The sequence below is a fragment of the Orbicella franksi genome, chromosome 3 (assembly GCF_964199315.1).
Source record: "Orbicella franksi chromosome 3, jaOrbFran1.1, whole genome shotgun sequence".
Classification (NCBI taxonomy): domain Eukaryota; kingdom Metazoa; phylum Cnidaria; class Anthozoa; order Scleractinia; family Merulinidae; genus Orbicella; species Orbicella franksi.
In genome coordinates this window covers 20,715,001-20,737,818 of record NC_138147.1, presented here as the reverse complement: position 1 = coordinate 20,737,818, position 22,818 = coordinate 20,715,001, and the positions used below count along the sequence as shown (strand labels likewise).

At 37.1% G+C, this 22,818-nt stretch overlaps 1 protein-coding gene and 1 pseudogene across 1 annotated transcript in view; both read left to right on the top strand.

Annotated features, from left to right (window-relative positions):
* The window catches only part of LOC145482660 (polyamine-transporting ATPase 13A3-like), a 177,731-nt gene that overhangs the window by 4,016 nt on the left and 150,897 nt on the right, over positions 1-22,818 (top strand). Inside the window, exons 2-6 of the mRNA XM_081461266.1 lie at positions 2,790-2,822; positions 7,970-8,104; positions 9,039-9,091; positions 16,092-16,158; positions 19,199-19,225. Of these exons, the coding sequence (XP_081317392.1) occupies positions 2,790-2,822; positions 7,970-8,104; positions 9,039-9,091; positions 16,092-16,158; positions 19,199-19,225 (315 nt within the window). The remainder of the gene's footprint in view (positions 1-2,789; positions 2,823-7,969; positions 8,105-9,038; positions 9,092-16,091; positions 16,159-19,198; positions 19,226-22,818) is intronic.
* The window catches only part of LOC145482765 (52 kDa repressor of the inhibitor of the protein kinase-like), a 4,724-nt pseudogene continuing 1,814 nt past the window's right edge, over positions 19,909-22,818 (top strand).

Genomic DNA, 22,818 nt, shown 5'->3' with positions numbered 1-22,818 from the left:
AGAAAAATTTCCCCGAAATCCATATAATAAATCCTTTATTGACCAAGCTTGTTCGGTCAAGATGGCTGGATATTAGCCTCATTCTTTTTTTGCGAGTTTATGGACCTCGACTCCGTCTCGGTCCATAAACTCGCAAGAAAAAAACTTGGCCAATATCCAGCCATCTTGACCTCACACTTGGTCAATAACCCATACTTATTTATGTCAAGAACCTATTTACCGAAAGACAGCATTTCCTTTTCAGTTTCTTGTGCTTAAAAATCATCTGGAGAACTTTTTTAATTGTTTAATAAGTCAACTTTTTTATTGCTTTTGAAATCGAAATATGCTAGCCTTTGTCGGGTCCTAAGTTACCTTTATTACCACGTAGGTTCTTAAAAATCCAATTGTGATGGAAGAACCCTGAAGTCTTTCCCTTACAATTGAAAAAATAGTTGTTTCACCTGAAACTCTCAAATAACTTGACATGATTTTCAGTGTGCAAGTGATTGTGAAAGCCCTGTACTCTGGTCAGCAGATGTTTGAAAATGTCTAACAGAAAGCGAAGGAGTGATGGAAAGACTGTCCCATCCATACCTATTTATATGACTTGGAAAATATAACTTTGCAGGTTAAGAGGGATGACCATAATTTGTTTACTACCGGTAATGATTAAGCATTTGTGTGATACCTTTATTGTAGGATCATGTGACAAAGATTGGTAGTATTGATCCATCAAAGTACAAGTGATGGAAAGAGCTGAAAACTATCATCAGCCACCTTAAGGGCCCATTAACCGATTCATGCGTGTTCCTAAGGAGGTGAAATTTCATTTCCGGTCACTTGCGTCAGCCTGAGCACGGAAAATAAAAACAACTCAAAAACTTGCAAATTCACATACATTTTAGATGTTTTTCTTTGTGTTTCGCAAAATGCAGAGTAAAAAAAGTACAAGCAAAGACAAAATAAGAGAAAGACAGAAAAACATGAACAATAGAAAGAGAAAAACTAACTCTGTGTGGCTTTGTTTGATCTTACCGAAGTGTGCTGGTAGTGTAAATTGTGCACGCGCTGATAGGGTAACTTCCAGTAGATATCGGGCGCACTTCTGGTTTCTTTAAATGCTAAAGGAAACGTGGTTTTTCATTAAATCCAGCCTTTTTCGATGAATTTCGATTAAAGCCAAGGTTGGAAACATAGCTATGCATTCCTTTTTTCGAAATCATGCTTTTCTCAGAAAATTACGAATTTTTCAATATTTTGAAATGCTCTCAAAATCTGACCTTTTAGAAATGAAACAAAATCGATGCATAGCGTAATGAGGATTTAAATTAAAATATTAAATCAATGAAAAAATCACGAGAAAGTAATTTGCCTGGGAGCCTCTGCATTTTTTCTGTATTAGTCACATGACCATGAGCGTGAAAAAGTTGAAACACATGAAATAACTCTGAACTAACTAAAAATGAGGAGGTTAGATGAGACTAAATTTTCCTTCGCAATGGCTCGAAAAGATCGGTTAATGGGCCCTTAAAGGGTGAATACTCCAACCAGGCCACTTGGAAAAGAGTTGACCAATCAGAACGTTACTTGGGAACAAAGGACAGTGATCTTTTTCTCAAGTAAACTAATAACGTGGAAGAATTCGCATAATAGATTTCAACAAAATTGAAGACCCAACAAAGTGCAAGTTGTTGCGAACCTCTCGGGAAACTTTGCTGTTTGCTGATTGGTTAGTTTTGATCCTAAATTTTGTACGCTTTTTAACAGTTTTGATTTGATTTATAATTACAGTAATTTGCTGTCAAGAACTACATCTCTAAGAGTATATTAAACATAGAGGAGTCGATATTTATGGCAAACACATTTATGCTTTTATATCAAACAGACCATTACTTTCCGTCACTAGAAGCTCCCAGTCCATTGTTTCCAGTTTACATTTTGATTGGTTAGTTTTCTTCTAAGTGGCCTGGCTCGAGTAATCACACTGTAAAAGCAATTGCTCATATAGTCCCATTTCTTGATAACCATAGGGCTAAAAGGTGAGCTCCGATACATAAAATTTTATAGAATGTTTTCGCTGAAATTATATTTCAAATCTGTGATAATCTTCACACACGACTGGTCACACCACTGTATTTTGGGCCAATCATGAGTGTAAAGAAATTATTTACAGTAATTTATGTCCCTCCAGTGTTTGATATGAAGCCTGCCAAACTTAGATTTTGTACTGTTACCGGTATTTGCCATACTTAATTATTTTTAAGTGCCGAGCCAAACTGATTCAAATGCTGCATGTAGGTTTGGCGTGTACATGGGGCAGCATTTGGAATGGGCCTAACAAACTGTATGCTATCATTAATTGTGAGCAAAACTAACTTTGATTCGCTATGTCCACTGGTAATGTTCTAAAGCAATATTATTCATAATCTTAGCTGCACAACATTGAGTTAAAATGCTCTGGGAGGTTTGGAGAGCACTTAAAGCTAGTCAGTTGCTCTTGACTATGGCTCAAGCGACTCTTATGCTTTCTTGTGCTCTCCAAACTTTCTGTTTGCATCATGACCCTGTGCTGCATGCTAAAGTAATATCCAGTCCTCTGGCTGTGCCTAACTTCTACAGATTATGAGTTCATCAAATAAGGCTGGTTTTCACTAGCACATAGTAATTACTGCATCTCATATGTTGCTTATGCTTGTGCTTGAACAATGGTCAACATCATTTTTTAATTATAATTCATTATAGCTCTTCAATGTTTAATTAATAAAGGTTCTTTCTTTAATTTTTGTTTCTTTATATTCTACTTTTAGGTTTGTTTTGGATATTGTTGCAACCCTTGCAAGGTAGGATAAGTTTTTTTATTGTGTTTTTGTCAACTGTCATAATTATTCAGTTCAATTTTTGAGCTACAGTCAAACCTGTATTAAGCGGACCCCATGTTAAGCAGACAGCAGTGCAAGTCCCATTTTTATTTTCCCACATTTACTGTAAAAAATACCTGTATTCAACAGACACCTCTATTAAGCGGATGCAGACACCTTAAACTTGACTTTTATGGTCATTTCTATTGTCAGAAACCTGTATCAAACGGACACTGCAAAAAGAATGCATGATTTTTTTTGTCCACGTTGTCATAAATTGTGTATTTCCAGAAAATATACATACCTCCCCCACAGAAGGGATTTTTTCTAAGACCCCCCACCCCTCTGAAAATTCCAATAAAGCTTCACAGATTTCTTTTAATTTTTTGGTCTTACAGAACCCCCCACCCCCCAGGAAATTCCAATCCCTTCTGTGGGGGGAGTATGGATATTTTCTGGACCTGCACATTGGTCATTTAAGTTTGCCAACAAACTCAGCTGTCACAGAAATGCAATATTTTGTTATTCGGTTTTGTTTTTACAGAACTTTTGTGTTTTTTTTTTGATTTTGTAAACCTTCACATGATTTGATCAATATAGATACTGTTAGATACAGATACAGATACTGTTATAGATATACGATATATACGATATAGATACTGTTAAATTGCTTATCCTCATATACTTGTTGAGAATTGTTTATGGAAATACGGTATTTCAGAGTTCTTGACCGTTCACGAGAATGCTATTTGACCCTTTCAAGGTCTTTTAATACTGACGAATATTAATATGACCCTTTTAAGATGAATTCTGAGGGAACCTGTTTTCAGTGGACACCCTGTATTAAGCAGACACTAGCATGGGTCCCGAGGGTGTCTGCCTAATACAGGTTTGACTGTACAGTGTACTGGTTGTGTAGTGTATGTTGTAAGTATAAATGGTCATTGTATTGCCAGGGCAATACATGTGACACAGATTGGAGAAGACAAAGGTGCCAAAAATCTTAACTTTTCATAACTTACTGTGATATACATACTCCAGATGTGTTGTCAATGTCTTTCATATAGTCTGGTGGTGTATGAATTGTTTCAGTTTTCTTTGTTGTGATCCAATTCAACAAAAGGACTCCTCTTACACTTTACATGCATTAGTGACAAGAGATTTATATTTATATTTCAAGTGTAAAGTCTGCTGGATTTTGTATAGGCTTAATACATGAGGTCATTGTTGATTATGCTGTTACCAGTCCCTGCTCTTTCTCTTGATGTTGAACAGAATGTGTAAATCCAGCAGTGGCTGACAATGAGGCATTGTTCAAATGTTGATAAGTGCAGCCAACTGTCTAGACTGAGGGGTGGTCCGCTTCATTTAGATGAGTAACAGAAGTGCTTTCCAGTTGCTCAGTGTCTGTCCTCACACTGAGATAAAATGCCCTTTTAGACATGATCATGTGACTGACGACTTCATCACACCAAGTTTGTGGAAAAAAGATATTTCATGGCACGAGTTATTTCATGTTATGTGGTACCCTCCCAGACTTCAAACTGACAAAATTATTTGACATGCATTTTTTGAGGTGCAAAAGGATGCTGGGAAGGTTCCTATTATAAATTTAATTATTAATTACAGTACAGTAATCATGCCTTTAATCATGTGCATCATTTCATCGGCTTATGTTACATTTTGTGGTAGCTCATGGAAGCAAATTTTTTCAAGAAATAGTCATGATACATAGAAATAGATAGAAAGAGTCCCACATATGGAACAATGTCATTACATAACTTATGGAAAAATTACACAATTTTAAATGACATGGACTCCACTTTTGTAGGTCATTGTTTTCAAAGTCACAATTTGCATTCTCAAGTAAGAATGTGGTGTACCCTCAGCTATATCATTTTTTAATGAGTGATAATGTAGCTAGAATGAGTTGTAGCGGTTAGTCGAGGAAGAAATAATTCACTCGCTCAATCAGTCAATCATTTGATGGGTGGTAACCTATTTTTTGGTGGTAATTCCACTTACCAGCCAGAGGGTATTTGCCTGACAATTATAAAAAAATGGCTGCCAAAGCGATAAACTTATCTTTCATGTTTGGAGTCGAACAAGTGCCCCCAAATTAAAGACTATTTGGTGTTCAACAAAGGTGGGTGTATAATTCAATCCATTGACCGCTTTGACAGTGGCTTTCATCGGAAACTCTTATGCTCAAGAGGTGTTTTTCTTCCACAAATTATTTCAAATTTCCACACCATCTAATTTTCTTTTATAATCACATTACTTTATGGCTTGAACATTTTATTAATATCTTGTTTATAAATGCAAACCATCCGTTTGCAGCTTGCAGGAAAACAAAGTCCTGCACCAGGATTCAAACTACCAACCTCAGCCCACCAACTTCATATCACCTGGCAGGATCCTTACTGCTTTGCCGATATGCAATTTATGAATCAGTTAATATGGACAAAAACACCTATAAATTTATCAAAGTTAGGTATAAACCGCTTATTGATTGATGACCTCCATGTGCTTCAATAATTTGCACAGCAAACAAAGCAAAAAACTATGGTTTCAAATAGCAGTTGTTTTCAGCTGGAAATCACTCAATATTCTTTCCAAAGACTTGTTTTACTGGCCATGTTTTGTGTTCATGGATATTTTTAGATGCTGGACAGGTTTATCTAGACTGCCTTGTGTCCTTTGGTCAGCCCCTTCTTCTCTTACCAGCTGGAGTCCATCGCATGGCTACTCATGAAATTTCCAATAATGGCATTCTGTAGATTTGGTCAATCTATTTCCACCTGCATATTTTCACTACATAAGGACAGGCATAACAAAATAATGCCCTTCTCTGGATTTCAGCATTAATGATTGTATTTTGCTAGAAGTTTCTTTGGCAGGTTTCTTTCACAGGTCACAGGTCACAGGTCAACAAAAAATATGCCAAGACGTTATAAAACAGATACATACAAGTGCGTCCCAAGTGTAACTATAACGGCTCCTTTCCGGAAAAAAAAAAAAAAAAAAACGCATAGGGAAAATTAGCTGTAGCACTGAAATAAAAAAAAATTGATCCAAAGAAAGCCAAGTTATTTCTGTTGAAAACATAAATACCTGTGACCTGTGACCTGTGACCTGTGACCTGTGACCTGTGACCTGTGACCTGTGACCTGTGAAAGAAACCTGCCGTCCAATATTCATCTATGCAAGAGTTTGGTTAGAGGACATTGCACTTGTATAAATGGATCTTCATTCTCCAAATGATCTTGCCTGGCTTTCCAGATACTTTTCAATGCTGCAAAGGGGCCTCTTGCCTTGCTTGTTCTGGCATTGTCCTCTGTTTCAGAGTTTCCACCTGTTGCCACTTAAGTGCCAAGATAAGTAAACTCTTTAACCTCCTCCATGCCCCTGCCGTTAATGTAACTGCACTTGCTGCCTGACTGCGTGGAGTTTGGTCTTGGTGTATTCACTTTAAGCCCATCTTCTCTGCATTCTGAGCAAGATCTTTGTTTTGCTCTGAATGTCCCTGCATTGGAAGGTAAGACCCTCATAATCAAGAAGTTTTGAGGTCTTAGTGAATGTCCACTAAATGCCTCTTTTACCTTTATGCAGTGTTTCTTTCACAAGCCAGTCAATCCCGAGAGAGAATAAAAATGCAGAGAACACACATCCTTGCTAAGGCCAGATTTAATGTCAGTTGAAAATCCTTTGAAAGGTAGTTCCTGCAGATGATGCTGGATTAGACATCGCACTATATAGCAGTTTAATGCTACTCATAATCTTAACTGGAATACCATTACGCCTTAGTATGTAGTTGGTGTCATGGTGTATACTATCAAAGGCCTTTTCAAAGTCTATGAAATTGACACTGACATGCACAATCCATTCTTGACACTGTTCTAGAATCTAACATAAGGTGAAATTGTGACTGGAGCAAGAACTTCCTTTCCTAAACCCTGCCTTTTTCCCTATGAAGCAGTAGATCTACTGCTACAGAGTCTGATGAAGATCACTTTGCTGAAGACCTTACTTGTAACAGATAATAGGCTGATCCCCTTCAAGTTGTTACAGTTGTGAAGATTACCCTGCTTGGGTAGTTTTACAGCAATCCAGTCATCCAGTCTTTTGACAATTCTTCCTTTTCCCATATATCCTTGAAGTTTCTAGTAAGTGCTTCTACAATGGTCTTTCTTACTCTTTGTAGCATTTTGGCACTTCTACCATCTGTACCTGAGTTTTTTGTGCTTTAACACTCTTGATGGCACGCACTCTTTATGTTGCCTGAGGATAGTGAGTCCATGCTGATCTAATAAGTTTCATCTTTACTGACAGGTAACAGTTTTCAACTCACACTGTTGAGGTTCTATACTCAAGGTCAAGAAGTAGCCTTGCTCACAAAATTGTCTACACCTGCATGGTTCACCTGGTGAAGGGTTAATTAGCCAATCACTCATTGCATGTGCACAGTCCGAAGACTTGATTTCTCATTGATTTAGAAATTCTTTCCCCAGGGAAACCTTGTTTTTTCCAAGTTAAAATGGCTTCACCTAACTGTGGCTAATTTGAACTTCAGTGACCTCAGATAACCCAGCAATGAGGAAGTAGAGTTTTGGACTGTGCACATGCAGAGTATGATCACTTAATTAACCTTTTGTCAGATAAAGTGCAGATGTAGAATATAATGATGTTTTCTTATGGTCTTATTTGGTTGATAAAGAAAACATTACATATCTGAAACCAAATTGCTGTTAGTAGTACATACATGTAACAGCATATGTACTCACAAAACCAGGAAGTTTAGCATTAACACCTGTTGACTGAAACTGCCAGAAATTTTTTGCTCTTCAAACTCATTGATGTGGAAAATGTACCACCTTGATTTTCGTGGGTGTGTGTCTCGCTAATGTTATGAAGGGAAATTTCACATTTAGTTGGGGTGCTGTAGGAAAACAGATGGCAACTGGTACATTTAACATAATTCGTAGTGGACAAAAACTTTAACAACTCTCCTGAAAATGTGCACAAAAAAGTGTGTACATACCTGTAGCTTGTGGATAACAGCATTATAAAGGTTTAAATTCAGCAATAGCATGTCGTAAGGTTTATTGTATTTTTTCCCTGTCTTCCAGACCATCTTTTATTACCTACTGGCCTGCTGCACTGGAGGAATTGTTTTCCTAGTCTCCTATTGGCGTCCAGACTGGGCACTCAAGATCAAGTGTTCTCCTTGCTCTTTGAATAAGGCTACACATATGCTCTTGAAGGCTAGTAACAAAAAAACCTAATGTGATCTGATTTGGGAATAAAATTCATCAACAGATATCCCTAAAACAGCTTCAAAAGAATGGAAATTGAACAAATGTTCATCATTGAACAGTTTCTCACACTGTTTAGATATTTTATTGAAGTACATGTTCAGTTGTAGATGTATTCATGATAAGAAATGTAAAGGTTCAAATGGTACATGGATCAGAAAATTCTGATAGATTCTTTATGAGACATACTACATGTAGCTAATTTCAGAGCTTTACATGTTATGGTAGTATTTGATTAACTGCTGTTCAGAGTTTCCATTTTTAAACAATTATTGTTAATAAGCATTTGATTACAAAATGAAAACCAGCAGATTAAAATTAAATGGTTGTAGTCCATCAGATTCAGGTACCCTGCACCTATGAGGTCTTCTTGGTAGGAGAGTTTTTCATGTCCTTTCTCTGAATTTCAAGCCTTTTCGTGTAATAATCTTGGAAGTGCGCACATTGCTGTTCAAATTTCAACACAAGTCATAACCTATCAATTATATTGTAACATTCTTTTGCCTTTGTGTCTCCATTTCAAAACCATGTTACCTGTCAGAATTTCACCAAAACAGGCAGGTCAATCATAACAGGAGGTTCTTGAATCCTTAAAACCGATAGACTGTTGGCATGGGAGCAGTTTTTCACATACATCTTCTAAAATGAAAATAGGGTCTGAGGGAATAGTTATTAATGGTCATTTTTGGCAAGACATCCCAAATTTTTGTTAAAGCTTGAACAATTTGTCAATTGGATACGTATTTACAGTAATTGCATGTATAACAATTACAGAGTTCTGTTGCGATTAAGTTCTTGAGTAAGAGCATGTTCAGTTAAACATTGTGTTTCTAAATAAAATAATTATGGACCTATATAAGTCTGCTATTTTATTTTTTTGCAGACTTGTTATGGAGATTGGTTTGTGGAAGAAGTCATCAATTTGGACAGAGTAAGGTAATTAAAGTACCCAATCCATTCAAACCTTGATCAAAATAATTAAAGCCGTTTAAAAGAGTGTGTTTCTGTCAAAGGCCTGTGGGTTTATAGTTGCCCCTGAGAATTTTATATTAATAATAACAATAACAACAACAACAACAACAACAACAACACCAGCGCCAGCACCAGCACCAGCACCAGCACCAGCACCAGCACCAGCACCAGCACCAGCACCAGCACCAGCACCAGCACCAGCACCAGCACCAGCACCAGCACCAATGCTAATGCTAATACTAATAACAATATTCTTAAAACCAAATCTATTACCTAGCCTGGGCTCAATGGCTAATTTAAATGCTACTTTTTTAGAACATAAAATTTCAGAGGGAAACTATCAGTCAACAGGCCCAAGACATAAACACTCTATTGTTTTTATTATTCACCACTAAAATGTTTCTGCCGTGGCAGGCGTAAAAACTGATAACAGCATGGATTACTTTTTCTTTTTCTTCCTCGTTCTTTCTTTGTCAATTAAAATAATGTATTATGTAAGACCAAAGAATACTTTGGAAGTGTTTTGTAAATGTATGTTTGTCCAGTTAGATTAATCGGTAGCCTTGATAACCAAATTAAGTACCAGATGTTACACTATTTTCTGGCTGCCATATATATTGGTGGACCATGGAGGTACCATATTATGGTGGCTCCTTACTGGGCTCTGTAAATTTATACAAAGCATTTTGACAAATGTCTAAAATCTGGAATAGCACACAGATTTAAAACTTGGAGAAGTGTCCTCTTTTTCTCCTTTAATATTGGATTTTCTTGATTTTATCTACTGGATGGTTTTTGTTTTAATTTTTTTATTGCATGATAGTGATAAATATCCTTCCCTTTTGTTGACAAAAATTAATGGGCTGTCAATACGTACATTCTTTATTGTTGCCTCCCCAATGGGGCTTTTCAGGAACAGTGACTTACACTAATTACAATAACATTAAAAGATACAATGAAATGAATAGAAGTATTCAGACAGTTATAAATATATTAAATGTAGATTGATATTTGGAGTCAGACTAATTCAAACACACTTATTTGCTACTCCGAGTTTCATGCTACATGTACTTGTGAAGCAGTCATTAGGCAACTGCCAAAAAACCTGGTTACATTCTAAAATATACATATTTCATAATACAGTGAAACCTGTATTAAGTGGACACCCTTGGGACCCTCATTAGTGTCCGCTTAATACAGGGTGTCCGCTCTAAGCCGGTTCTAACATATTGTGCAGTAGTAGTTAATTATTACCCCTTTTGTAACGCAGTGTAACACAGTATACGATCAAAAACTGCTCATAACACAATGTTCAGTCAGTCAATGAATCAGTCTGGAATAATCTACATAGTATAGTTAATCATATGGTTTCAAGTTCAATTTGGAATTAACTTGCAGGAGTGAGTGTTTTAAAAAGCTGAAATTGTATGAGCTGCTTCAGCAAGTGCAATTTCAGCTTTTTAAAAAACTCACAAGTGGAAATTTCTTCCAAATTGAGCGAGTAAAAACTGTATGATTACTTTTTAATAAATATAAACATGAAAAAATTCACATGGAGGAAGTGCCAGAAGATCTTTTCTTGGAGCCACTTTCCCTCATTCGAGAAAACTTTTTCCAAAGTTTCCACACAAAATCTTTGTTACCATTTTACGCGATATCATAGGCTTAGAAAATTTCTTATTTTTTATCAGCCAATCATAATCCAGAATTACAATGTGTAATTTGCACTAGTGTTACATTTTTTGCACTGGTGTTACAATTGAATGGCACTGCTCTCAGCCAATCAGAATCGAATAATTTTTTGAAGTATATTATTAGCTTTGAAAGGATATTGCTAAACAGTGTTAAGGAGTCTGAGCTGAGCTTTTAGAAGCAGGAAGCCCTTGAAGTGTCCACTTAGTGCAGGTTTTGTGCAGCAAAATGGCTTAATATTGGTGTCCGTGTCTGCTTAAGGTGGCTCAAAACAGTTTCCAGCAGTTAGATTTTGATGGGTCGTTATAACCACTCTTTATCAGTTGATGCTATAATCATGGTGTCAAAAAACTGCCCAATCATTGGTGAACACGTTGTTATCATTTTCGTGGCACAATGGGTTGCGTCTTACCATGCTTATGAAAATTTGATAATATAAAAAATTTCCCTGTGCTGTTTTTGAATTATAAACCCCTAAAGCTTTAATTAAGGGTGTTTTTAGCATGTCATACCATTGCTATGGTAACCTATTGCATCACAAAAATGATAATATTGTGTTCACCAATGATTGGGAAGTTTTTTGATACCATGATTGTAGCCTCAAGTGATAAAGAGTGGTTATAACAACCCATCAAAATCTAAGTGTTGGAATCTGTTTTGAGCCACCTTAACAGAGGTGTCCGCTGAATGCAGATTTATTTTACCGTAAATGTAGGACGAAAATTTTGGGACTCAAGCTGATGTCCACTTAATAGAGAGTGTCCGCTTAATATGGGGTCTGCTTAATACAGGTTTCACTGTAGGGAACAATGCCTTCTGTTGAGATGTGATTAGATGATGGAAGTGCTAAATGGTTTTGTAAATAAATTAAAATTAAGCAGTCATGATATTTAACAGATATTTCTTAGAGTGTGTACAGACTTTTCTATGATTAAGTGTTGCCATTTCTGGTTTACGATGTACATGTACGCATTTTTCCCATAAACACAGATTACATTTTTTTTGTTGATATTTGATTATTTTGATTGTTTCGCAGATTTTGGTATTTTTGTCTTATTTTATTTGGTTTTCACCATAATTTACAATGCCATATTGGTCAGTATCGTTTCCATTTAAAGCTGAGATTCAATGGTAAAACTATTGACAGATAAGTTCTTAAATATATCTTTGTACAGAGCCATCATGTTTGGTGATCTCCCATTTTGTTTTGAGTATTAAAACAACTGAAGAAGCATTGCCTTCTGCTCTTGATGTAATAGCTCATCATGGCTATTTCCTGGCATCAGAAGTAAACTAAAAACTTGGAAACGTGGTGTTAAGTGGCATCTAATGACAGGTTATGCTGTGGAAAGGCGACAACCCAAAAGAAATCTGCGCTGATCCAAGCAACACATTGAGCGGATGTTTACAGGGCCACTCAAATCAAATGCAGAAGTGGAGAAGTGCAGCTATTTGATCATCTGTGTTGAAGGAAGGGATATCGTCAACATGACTTTTGTGATCTGACCTCTCTGACTTTGACCAAAAGAAAAAAGAAAAGTACTTTGAATGTTTGAGAGTCACGGAAGCCCTAAAGCAAATTCCACAGTCAACTTCAAGACTCGTCAAAAACACCATAGGGAAATTCATCATAGCATTATGAATTCTAGCCCTAGACTGCAATTTGAAAGACCCAGACTAAATGATAAGAGACTGAATAGTCTTTTAGATCTACATCCTAAGACATCATACCAGCTAAATCACTAAAAGTCAGTTATGAGATAAAAGTTAATCTCAATCATCCTGGGTAAGGCTCTACAGACAGGGCCATACACACTGAACAGAGAAAGATGGGCAGATGATACCCAACACCAAAACCACCTGTGGTCATTTAAGTATGCTATACAGACACAACACCCCCACACCAGCAGTGATGCACGCATAAAGGACAAGACTCCAAAGCAAGCAAAGGATGCCATCCCGATAAGAGACCAGCAAGATCTGATGATGCTATACCCTGAGTATTTTAATGGCACCAGGAAGTTTCAAGGAGGTTGTCATAATTATTACAATAATTATTGACCTCAAAATTCTGCCAGTAATTCATCCAGCACAAGGCATGCCAATCTACCACAAGGAGGACATCAAGAACAAATTAGATGATAAATTATGGTCAAGAGTGGCATCATCACAACAAATTGAGAAAGATAACCTGCACCATGGGTTAACAGTCTAGTCTTCTGACAGAGACAAAATGGGTGGTCGAGACTCTGCCCACATGTAGATCCCAAAGATGTCAAGGTAGGCATTTGAAGAGAACGCCGTGTTACCCCCAAGTAAAGAGGCCATGTCATGTTCCATGTCCACTCTGGAAGAGATCCTACCCAAGTTGACTGGAGCTACAGTCTCCTCCAGTGTTGATGCAAAGTGGACTACAGTAAACTTCTGAAAGTGATGACCCTCATTACCTTTGGAATTAGCAGCCTTTGGGGCTCGTTACTTTCGGGGGAGGGGGGGTCAATTTGGGGAACAAAAAATGGTATATAAAGTTGGTACAAATGAGCTCTTTTTATGAAATAGAAAACCGAAAATTTGTAAAAACAGTACTTAAAAACAAAACAATTCTTCGTTCCAGTCTAAATCTGTGATTGCCACTTAAACGCTAGCCAAACGTGAGTGAATAATGGCGTGAACTTGTGAATTAGTGTTTTAGGCTTTTTTAAATATTTTTATTTTCATCAAAACTTAAGTATATGAATAGTGTTTTTTTAAAAATATTCTCAAACTCATGAATAAATCATCAATGCTTACAGAGTGTCATTGTGTAGGTAGGCTATTGCAATTTTTACAGAAGTTATTTTGGGCTAAAAACTTAAGGAACAACAGAATTTCTGAATTTTTTTTACCATATACATGTAAGATTCAAGTTTTATTTCATAATAATCATTATTCTTATGACAATGCGTTGTTTATGAATACAAATGTGATCTGTGCAACGTAGATTATGTGGGCTATACATGCCGACACCTATTTCAATGCATTAATGAGCCTAAGCATTTTGTCATTGGTAAACACCTGCAGGACATACACAATCTGAGGAACAAAGATCTCTGTGTCCAATTTACAATCCTCAAGAAATGCCGTCGGAAACTGGATTGTTTAAGTTATGAAATGCTCTTCATCAAAAATAAAAAAACCAACACTAAACACTCAGTCTGACTCCATTAAAGAAAAACTTTTTATTTGACAGTTCAAGTGCACCACGCTTGGAATTTTTATTTTTATTCATCGATTATTTTTATCTCTTAATCATATGCACTGAGACCTTCACAGGTACATTCATTATATAATGAATTCATGTAATTTATTTTATTTGAATTTGAGAATGATGGCATGGAGCCATTGAAATGTCATTCTTCAATATCGCTGCTTTTTATTCTCAATAATAATTATTATTATTATGATTTACCTTTACATGTGTACATAGCCACTTAACGCTTGTAAATGCTTACAGTATATAATATAATTATGTAAGAAAGCTATTGAAATTGTTTTACAGAAATTATTTTAGGGAAAAAACTTAAGGAACAAAAGAATTTCTGAATTTTTTACCAGCTACATGTAAGATTCAAGTTTGTACGAAAAAGTACTCAATTAAGTTTGTTATTATTATCATTATTATTATTATTATTATTAAAAATCAAATGTTGTTTGAGTTGAAATTTCACAAGACATCTTTCAGACCAAAATTGACCAAACATTTGAAAGGTGCAAAAGCATGACAGGAATTGTAGATGAGCCCAACTGCAACAATCATGGTGTTCTCAAATGATGACAAGATCCAGGCCTGATACTAAATTCTTTCTGAAGCAGGAGATTTTATAGCTTGCAAGCAGGCTCACCTTTGGGTCACGCGTGCGAGTGGCAAAAAGCAAAGTGATCTGGTGGTAAAGAGTCTGGTGAAGAGGCACCAAGAAAGTGAGCCTGCCTTGATCTCTGTAATTTTTTCATTCCTGCTTTGCCTGAGTGAAGTGAAATACCATCGGTCAAAAAGCAAGAAAGGCGAGAAAACTGTCAATCTATTATGTTTGACAAGGAGCGATTAGATCCCCATGGAGTCGGTTATTAATCGCACGTTCTCACAATAAAAAATAAGTCGTCCACATTTGGAGTCAGAGGAAGAGTTGAGTGCACATATTACTGATGTTTTAACAAAGTTCCAGTCTATTTCTGGTTAAATTTCAAACTAAAGAGGCAGCAGGAAATAGCAGTTGAAAATATGTTAATGAATCAAGACTTGCTTGTTGTGTTGCTGACTGCATATAGGAAGAGTTAAATTTTACAAACGTATGTGATTGCAAGCACCTAACAAAACAACACAAAGGTGTTTGTCCATTTACCAGCATCATCAAAGCCCAGAATTTCAAAGCAAGATCACTTGGAATCAAGTGTGTGTCCTTGCTAGACATAAACTTTGACGGTTTTTCTTTGGCAGAACTTTATCAACAATGGATGTCATGCCCGCATGTTGTCATGAAAAAGATTTACAATTTTCCCGTGAAATCTGAGCTGCCAAAGTTTTTACTTCTGGTGGAAATTAGCGGGCTTATTTTTTCTGTATTTTCTGGGGTGGAAATGAAAAATTTGCAGAGATTAGAGCAGGCTCACTTTCATGTCTTGCAGCGTTACCGTTTGATTTTGCGCTAGCGGCTGCACAACGCGCGCTTGTGCTCTGGTCTGGTTGGATCTGGCAAACTACATGTGTCCATTCATCCCAAATCTAAGCGCACTTACAGCCCCACTGAAAGTTGCCAAATTGACTGGAGCCCAGCTAACCCCTCTTCTGAACTGGCTTTCCAGTGTCCAAGACCCTCCTTCTGCCTGGATTTCCAGTAATTTTCTAGATGTAAATTTCTTGAACCTTCACACATGCTTACAAGCAAAAAACGTTCTTCCAAGCTGAAAACAAATTGAGGCCCTCAACCCTCACCCCCACCTGCCTGGATTTTCATGGTAGCATACCATCCATCAGGGGTGTGTGGACGTTTTCTGTAATAACCCAATAATTGATTTTGCAGTTATATATATACTGTCTGTGAGGACAATTTTAACCATGCATTCAAGAAAGAAAATTAATAGGGCATCAAACGGGTGTGCCCAGACTTCATGAAAATGGCACTGTTAAAGGTATTTATCTCTCTCCCAGGAAGAGAGAGAAGAGGGAAGAGATGTTGATTAAAAAAATTTGTCTGTTTTTTATAACACTCTCCTTTTTTTACTGTTCAACCTATAGATCACCTTCCAATCCAAGACTGTCACTCTCATTTGATGAAAGTGGTAATTGCTGTGATGAAGCTGAGGTTAGTACATTTACGTAATTATGTAAAGTAATGTTATGCAGATGGCCATGTACATGTAGGTTAACCGAGTTACATGTATAAAGTAAATGGAAAAACTATGTGACTGTTGTGCATGTGGGTGCTTGTTTCTGTTTCTCTTTTCTTTTATTTTTTTGGGTGTGTATTTTCCTTTTTTTCCCTTGTTTTAATGAAAAGGTTGCAAATTGTGCTTGGGTCTGTTTCTGTGCTAGCTGCGCTTCTCTGCTCTATTGATTAGGGTGCAGATAATCATGAATGGGCAGGAGTGCTCTGTACTTGTGCTTTGTCAGCAATTCTGCTGGACTTAGTTGACCCGGTCTGATTAATTGTGGATCAGTAGATTAGTATTAAAGGATCAGAACCTGACTCTTTTGCCTTTTCCATGATGTTCTTTGCCATTTTGACCATGGCTTTGATGAAACCATTCGTTTGAAGGTACCTTGGGCTTGAGTGTTACACCTGGAGCCTCAAATGCTCCGAACTCTCCAGCTACAAATTGAGCTCCTTTGTCTGTGTGCACTACTGCTGGAATCCCATATTCTGCAAAGTTTGTCTTGAGGAGACCAATCACGTGACCTGTGGCTGTAAGAAATTTACTGATATAACTAGATAGTGGTAAGAAGGATTAGGCTAAGAAGGATATTCAATTATATTGAATCTGAGCTTGACCCATGGCATGCAAGGTGCAGCATGCGACACAAGGGGTTCCTTCTGTTGAGCTGGCTTGTGTTTCTCACAAATGTCATATGCTTTTACTGCATTTTTGATGTCATCCGAGATTCCTGGCCAAAACACTGTTCTGTGTGCACTTAGTAGGCTGAGTTTTCTTTTCTCCCGAGTGCCCTGCATGAAAATCTCTCTGATATTGTGCTGGGACGTGGGAATCACTAAACGATGAGCTTTGAATATCAGTACACCTTTGATTGCTTGGTGATAGAAGCGCAGAAGGCACAATTCAGCAGACATGGCATACCCGAAGTGATCTGAGGTGACGGGGGTCGGCAGTTTGGTTCTAAGGACTTTATAAGATTCTGCAAAGAATATGGTAGTACCCACCTCAGTGCCAATGGTGAGGTCAAAAGAGCAGTACAGACAGTAAAGTGGGGCTCGACTTTCAGGAAAAGACCTTGTGGCCAGTTGGCCCCTAAGTTTTCAGATTTAGTCGCCAGCACAAGTAGTTCAGTGAAAAGCGTGAAAAGTTAGTCGCTAGTGAAAAAAATCCAGTTTCATTGGTGAACCTAGTGGTTGCAACATCCAGCTTGAATAAGTGCCCTCCCTTGAGCTACCAAAAGTAAATTAGCGCCCGGGATGCTAAATTGAATTATTATGGTATGAACAAATTTGCGTACAGTGCTTTGCAGTTTCAAAAAACACTGTCCTCTCTGCTGCTAGGTTGAATCTCTTATTACCATTTTCAACTCGTTATTGATTCTAGGACATTATTTATGACTCTAGAACATTTAGAATTTGCCTCAGTCAGGTTTTGTTTTGTTTGTTTTATATGAGAAGAGAGATAAGGTGTTTTTGACCGATACAGGCCAGTGATATGTGCTTGTATTGCATGTCTACAAGGTTGCAGTAATAAAAAACATGGCTCCTGTATGTTACACCGTCTGTGTGTCCTACAACTGGTGCGATAATGCGCAAGCTGCATAATCTTTCTATGTCATCTCTATAGGCCTCTTTCTTCTTTTCCAGTGCTGCCCTGGGTGGGGGGTGTTGTAAGGGTTGAGCATAAAGTTTGAGTTCAATGTGGGGCAGTTACTGACAGTGTTTCGACCAGAGCGCGCCATTGCGGGAATCCCGTGTTGCAATCAGAGATGGCCCCCAGAAAAACGAAAAAAGGGCCAATTTGGCCCCTTCCTTTTACAAGACTGCGGGCTTAACACAGGCATAATATTTTAAAAGCCATCCCAGGACTCGAAGTTGTGATTGATACGGTCGCCAATGCAACTAACATTTCATCCTTGCCGACCAAAAATTCTGGTTTAGTCGCCATAATACGGGATAATGGCGACTACATTTCTCTGTGTTGACGATCAATAACGGTTATTTGTCACACATTATGTCCTTCTAGAAAATCATATTGAAAGATCTTTGCTTTTAAAACATTCAACATAAGAAAAGAAGTCAACCCGTCCTGTTGCTTTGGTGTGCTGATTCTCTCACATCGGAAAACTTCCAAATGGCTGATCATGTTCAAAATCGCCCTATAATGCATTGCAAACCCTTGATCATTGACTACGTCATGTATGCCTAAGGATTGTTCTCTTGTAATGCACGGATCGTTCAGACTAGCAACTTTATTGTGTAGAAACACTTCAAAAAGCACTTACTATTAAATTTTATCATAGATCCTAATAAACTGCTTTATTTTCCTTGGTACCCTAATGCATTTTCTCTTTCTGTAGCTTTTAATTTATTGGCCCCTTTCCTAAAAAAATAGGCCCCTAAAAAAGATCTTCAGCAGCCACTTTGGCCCTCAAGTAAAATTTTCTGGCTGAAACACTGAAGTTACTAATGCCTTCAAACACATCTTTAAATTCTGATAAGACATACTCCTTTGTAGCAGACAAACAGTGTCTTTTTCCATTCACAATAACTACATCATTCATAACTAAATCTAAGTTTGGATGTAGAGCATTCACACTTATATGGAAATTTGTGAAACATTTGGTAAGGTGGCTTGTATACCACTGGTAAGTCGATGAAACCAGCTCGTTGCACCGTTTTTCTACCTGGGATTAGATATCTCTGATTGTCTGTTACCTGACAGGTTGCCATCTGTAGCTGCATACTGCTGATGTGAATGTTAACTGCACAGGCCCCCAGATTTGTTTAACTACATGTATTCATGTTCACTCTCTTTTTTTTTTCTGCTAAGTTCATTGCTATGTCTTTTTATGGGCCCCTACCAAATTTTCACAATTCAGATTTTTTTACATTTCAGGTTTATTGGTGTGTATGTAAACACCATGAATGTTTTTTTTTTTGTATGACAGAATGATTTTTTCATTTTCAGAGGCTGCTCTCCAATTCACAATGTTGGGTGAGTGATAAGAATTCTCAAGTGCGTACAAAACCATAAATTATTTAATTATTTGTTGAAAATTCCCCAAGAATTTGTAGAGATTCACTGAGCCTGATTTAAATGACATTGGTGTTACTGTAGTTTCCAGAGATGAATATTGTGAACTCTAAATAGATGAACTAAAACATGGCAAAATTTAGAAAGCAACAGGCAAGTGCTTACTTGCAAACATGTAAGCACATACAGTGCTGTACTTGCAAATAAATTTATAAACCAATTTAAGGCTGGAAATGCATAAACACTGACTTTAAACAACATAATCACTAGGTACCTCTGGCTCTTCTATGGCTTCACGAGCAATTGTACATGTAGCAAGTGTCTACATGTATACACGTAATGTGTAGCTCCAGTCTGAGGAAAGTAACAACTAGATCTGACATAGTTCAGTGACTGTTGATTTACACGAAACCATTTTCTCGTGTTTCAGTTACCTTGAAAGCCATTTCTTGAAAACACTTTGGTCCAAGGTTGTTGCAACATGCTTCCATAAATAATGTTCCAAAATGTTTCAAATGTGCCATGCCTTAAAGTTCTATAACTGCCTCTTGCAAGAATCATAGTGGTGATAATCTGAGTTTCTCAGCTATATCATATTCTTAAAAAATATATTAGATATTAATATTATATTATATTAGTGGTTATTTTATGATTTTTCTAAATGGCATTCTTGTTTTCATTTGGTTACTCTTTGATTTGATGGTCAACTCGTTCCCAAAGGAATTGGTAACTGATTAGAAGTTGGTTGGGAAATATAAATCTAAGTCATGTATTTCAACTACATGTACATGTATCATTATGTCAACTGTATGAGATAAGTAGTTAAGGGGGTGCTTATAAGCTCAAAATTACCATTTTTCATTTGATGAGGGGTTTGTATGAGTAAAAAGTAGGACAAAAGTGGATGGGTTAATAAATTCAAGGTGGTGGCAGCAGATGGCTGGAATATGGAAGAGAATGGGTGGAGAAATGGGACAACAAAAGCTGTGCATGTACAGTGAATTGACTTTTCACATGGGGTGTTGTAAAAACAAAATAAAAGTAAATTTTGGCATTGTGATTGAGGTGTAAAGAGATCAATGGTGAAACTGGTGAACATGTATTGAACATTATGAAAGTTTGGGGACTAAAAAAGATTGTCAACCATGACGTCACGGTAGACATGGTTCTGTCCAAAGAAGATATGCGACAAATGATCTCTTGGGCAAGAAAGTAGAAGCTGGGCCAATTTTTTTTACATTGCACGAGACAATGGTTTCAATCTACATTCTTACATTGTAAATAAGTACTCCTAGCAAAATAGGTCCGTAATGCGTACATGTGGGCTTATGCTTAGTTTTATTCCATTTGGCTGGGGTTTGTTTTTAAATGTAAGTATCTGGGAGTTGAATTGCTACAAGTGAGGAGGCAATCACTGGAAAGATAAAGATGTCTACAGATTTTTTTGGATTTCTGGTATCAACATAGACAAGTTGTAGCAATTTTTAAGTGGGAAACTCATAGGCAGATTCAGCAGAGGGGCCGAGGGGAGGAGCTGAGGAGGCCACAGCCCCCCTTTTTTCTTGTATTTTCAAAATGTTTTTGTATGACCCCAACCCTTCTAACCGTCCTTTGAGTGTTGTTATAATTATACAATCAGGTTTCAATTTTATTCAATTTTGCAGCTTTCTTTATTTAAAATATATTTTGTGTTAATAATTATAATATATTATCAAATATTCAAACAAACATAACCCAAAAATTAAAATTCGCGCTAATTGTTAACGCCAAATGTAACATACGTTTCTTTCGGTTTGAAATGATGAGGATCACTGGACACGAATATTGTCACGCCGTGTTCCTTGCTACACTGCTGAAGAGTGAAATATTTTTCTGAAGTTTTCGAGGAAAGCAGAGAAGACACTGTTTACATTTCATCGTGAACCAGGTGAGTATGTTACTTATTTGACCTAGTTAAACGTAATGGGTTTTTTTTTTAGATCTGTATCTGTCTGTTAGCAGGCAATGTTTGAGCTCTGCCTTGGAGACTTTGTTTGGTGATCATCTGCCCCAGCAAAAAGGCAAATGAAGTAAAAAATATTAAACTTTAGCTTATATTAAAGCACTCAATGTAATGATTTGTCGCAAAAGGTTTTGCATAAAATGATTTATAATCCTGAGTTAATTTTTCGATAGAAAATTCTTACAGAAATGATTAGAATCATTACAGCAATAACAGTTTGCTGATGATGTTTCAAAAATGGATCAGTTGTTTCTACTTGTGCCAGGTGAAAGTGAGTTTTAAAGAGCAAGCTTGATTATCATTCGGTGTTTTTATGATAAGTAACGTTTCCCTCCTAGAATGTTTCACTGTAGGACTCAGCCGTTTGTTACAGGGTTCCACACTAGATGTTATTTAGGCAACAAGCATGTTGACATTGTGAAGGAACAGCTGAAAGGTATGTGCAAGAATGCTAAAACAGTATTTGCAAGTTCTGTGTATGAAAAGATCAAGAAGATGGCTAAGAAGGCAAACATCAAGGTAAGCATCCATCGAACTTCTGGTAGGCAGACATTAAGAAACAACATCAATGCCAGGACACCAGTCGCCTACTTTCGATTGGCAATAGTTCTTCCCTTCCTTGACAACTTGTTGGAGCAAATAAATACCCGCTTTAATGGACTATCAGAAGTGGCATTGCTTGGACTGCTACTGATACCTGCCAACTTACAGCAGCTTAAGGAGTCTTCTCAAGAAAAACTTATTCAGTATTATTCCCCTGATCTGCTGTCCCCAAGCAGTACATCACAGGATCTGGTGCTGTGGAAGTGCCTCTGGTATGTTATTCTGCGTTAATACTATACATGGGTTACCAAGTTTATAGTGAAACTGTGATAAGCTGAAAAAAACGATTATACCTTGTCTTGAAGTATGTGTTAATTCTTGCTTTTATTTTTAGGAACAACGCCACCGTAAAATCCACGACACTGCAAGAGACGTTGAAAGCCTGCAGCTCAAGCCTCTACCTCAATGTCTACACAATTCTGCACCTCCTGTTAATCACCCCAGTCACAAGTGCAACTGTTGAACGTAGCAACTCTTCACTGCGCTTTGTGAAGAATGTTTATCGCAGCACCATGGAGAAGAACGTATAAATGCACTGTTGCTGCTCTTTATTCACAAAGACATACCTTAAAATTATAATGCAGTTGTTGAAGAGTACGCCAAACGAAACCAGAGAAGGATGACATTTATCAATCCACTGCAGTGATATATTTTGATTAATACTGGATGTATAAATGCAATGCAATGACTCTGTTAACAGTTCGCCTACCACTAACACTATGATTTTGCTTTGAAGATCGTTTTATGAAATGCTCTTTAATTCTATCTTCTGAAACGTCAACGTTACTTTACTTTGCATCACGAATACGCCCACAATCATTTATGCTGCATCTCCTGAAAAGTGAAGTTTTCATTCGGGGGGAAGGGTGGGAGACTCGGCCCCCTCTTTCTGAATTTTCTGGATCCACGCCGAAATTTATTGCAGAATACTGTTTACTTACTTACGTTA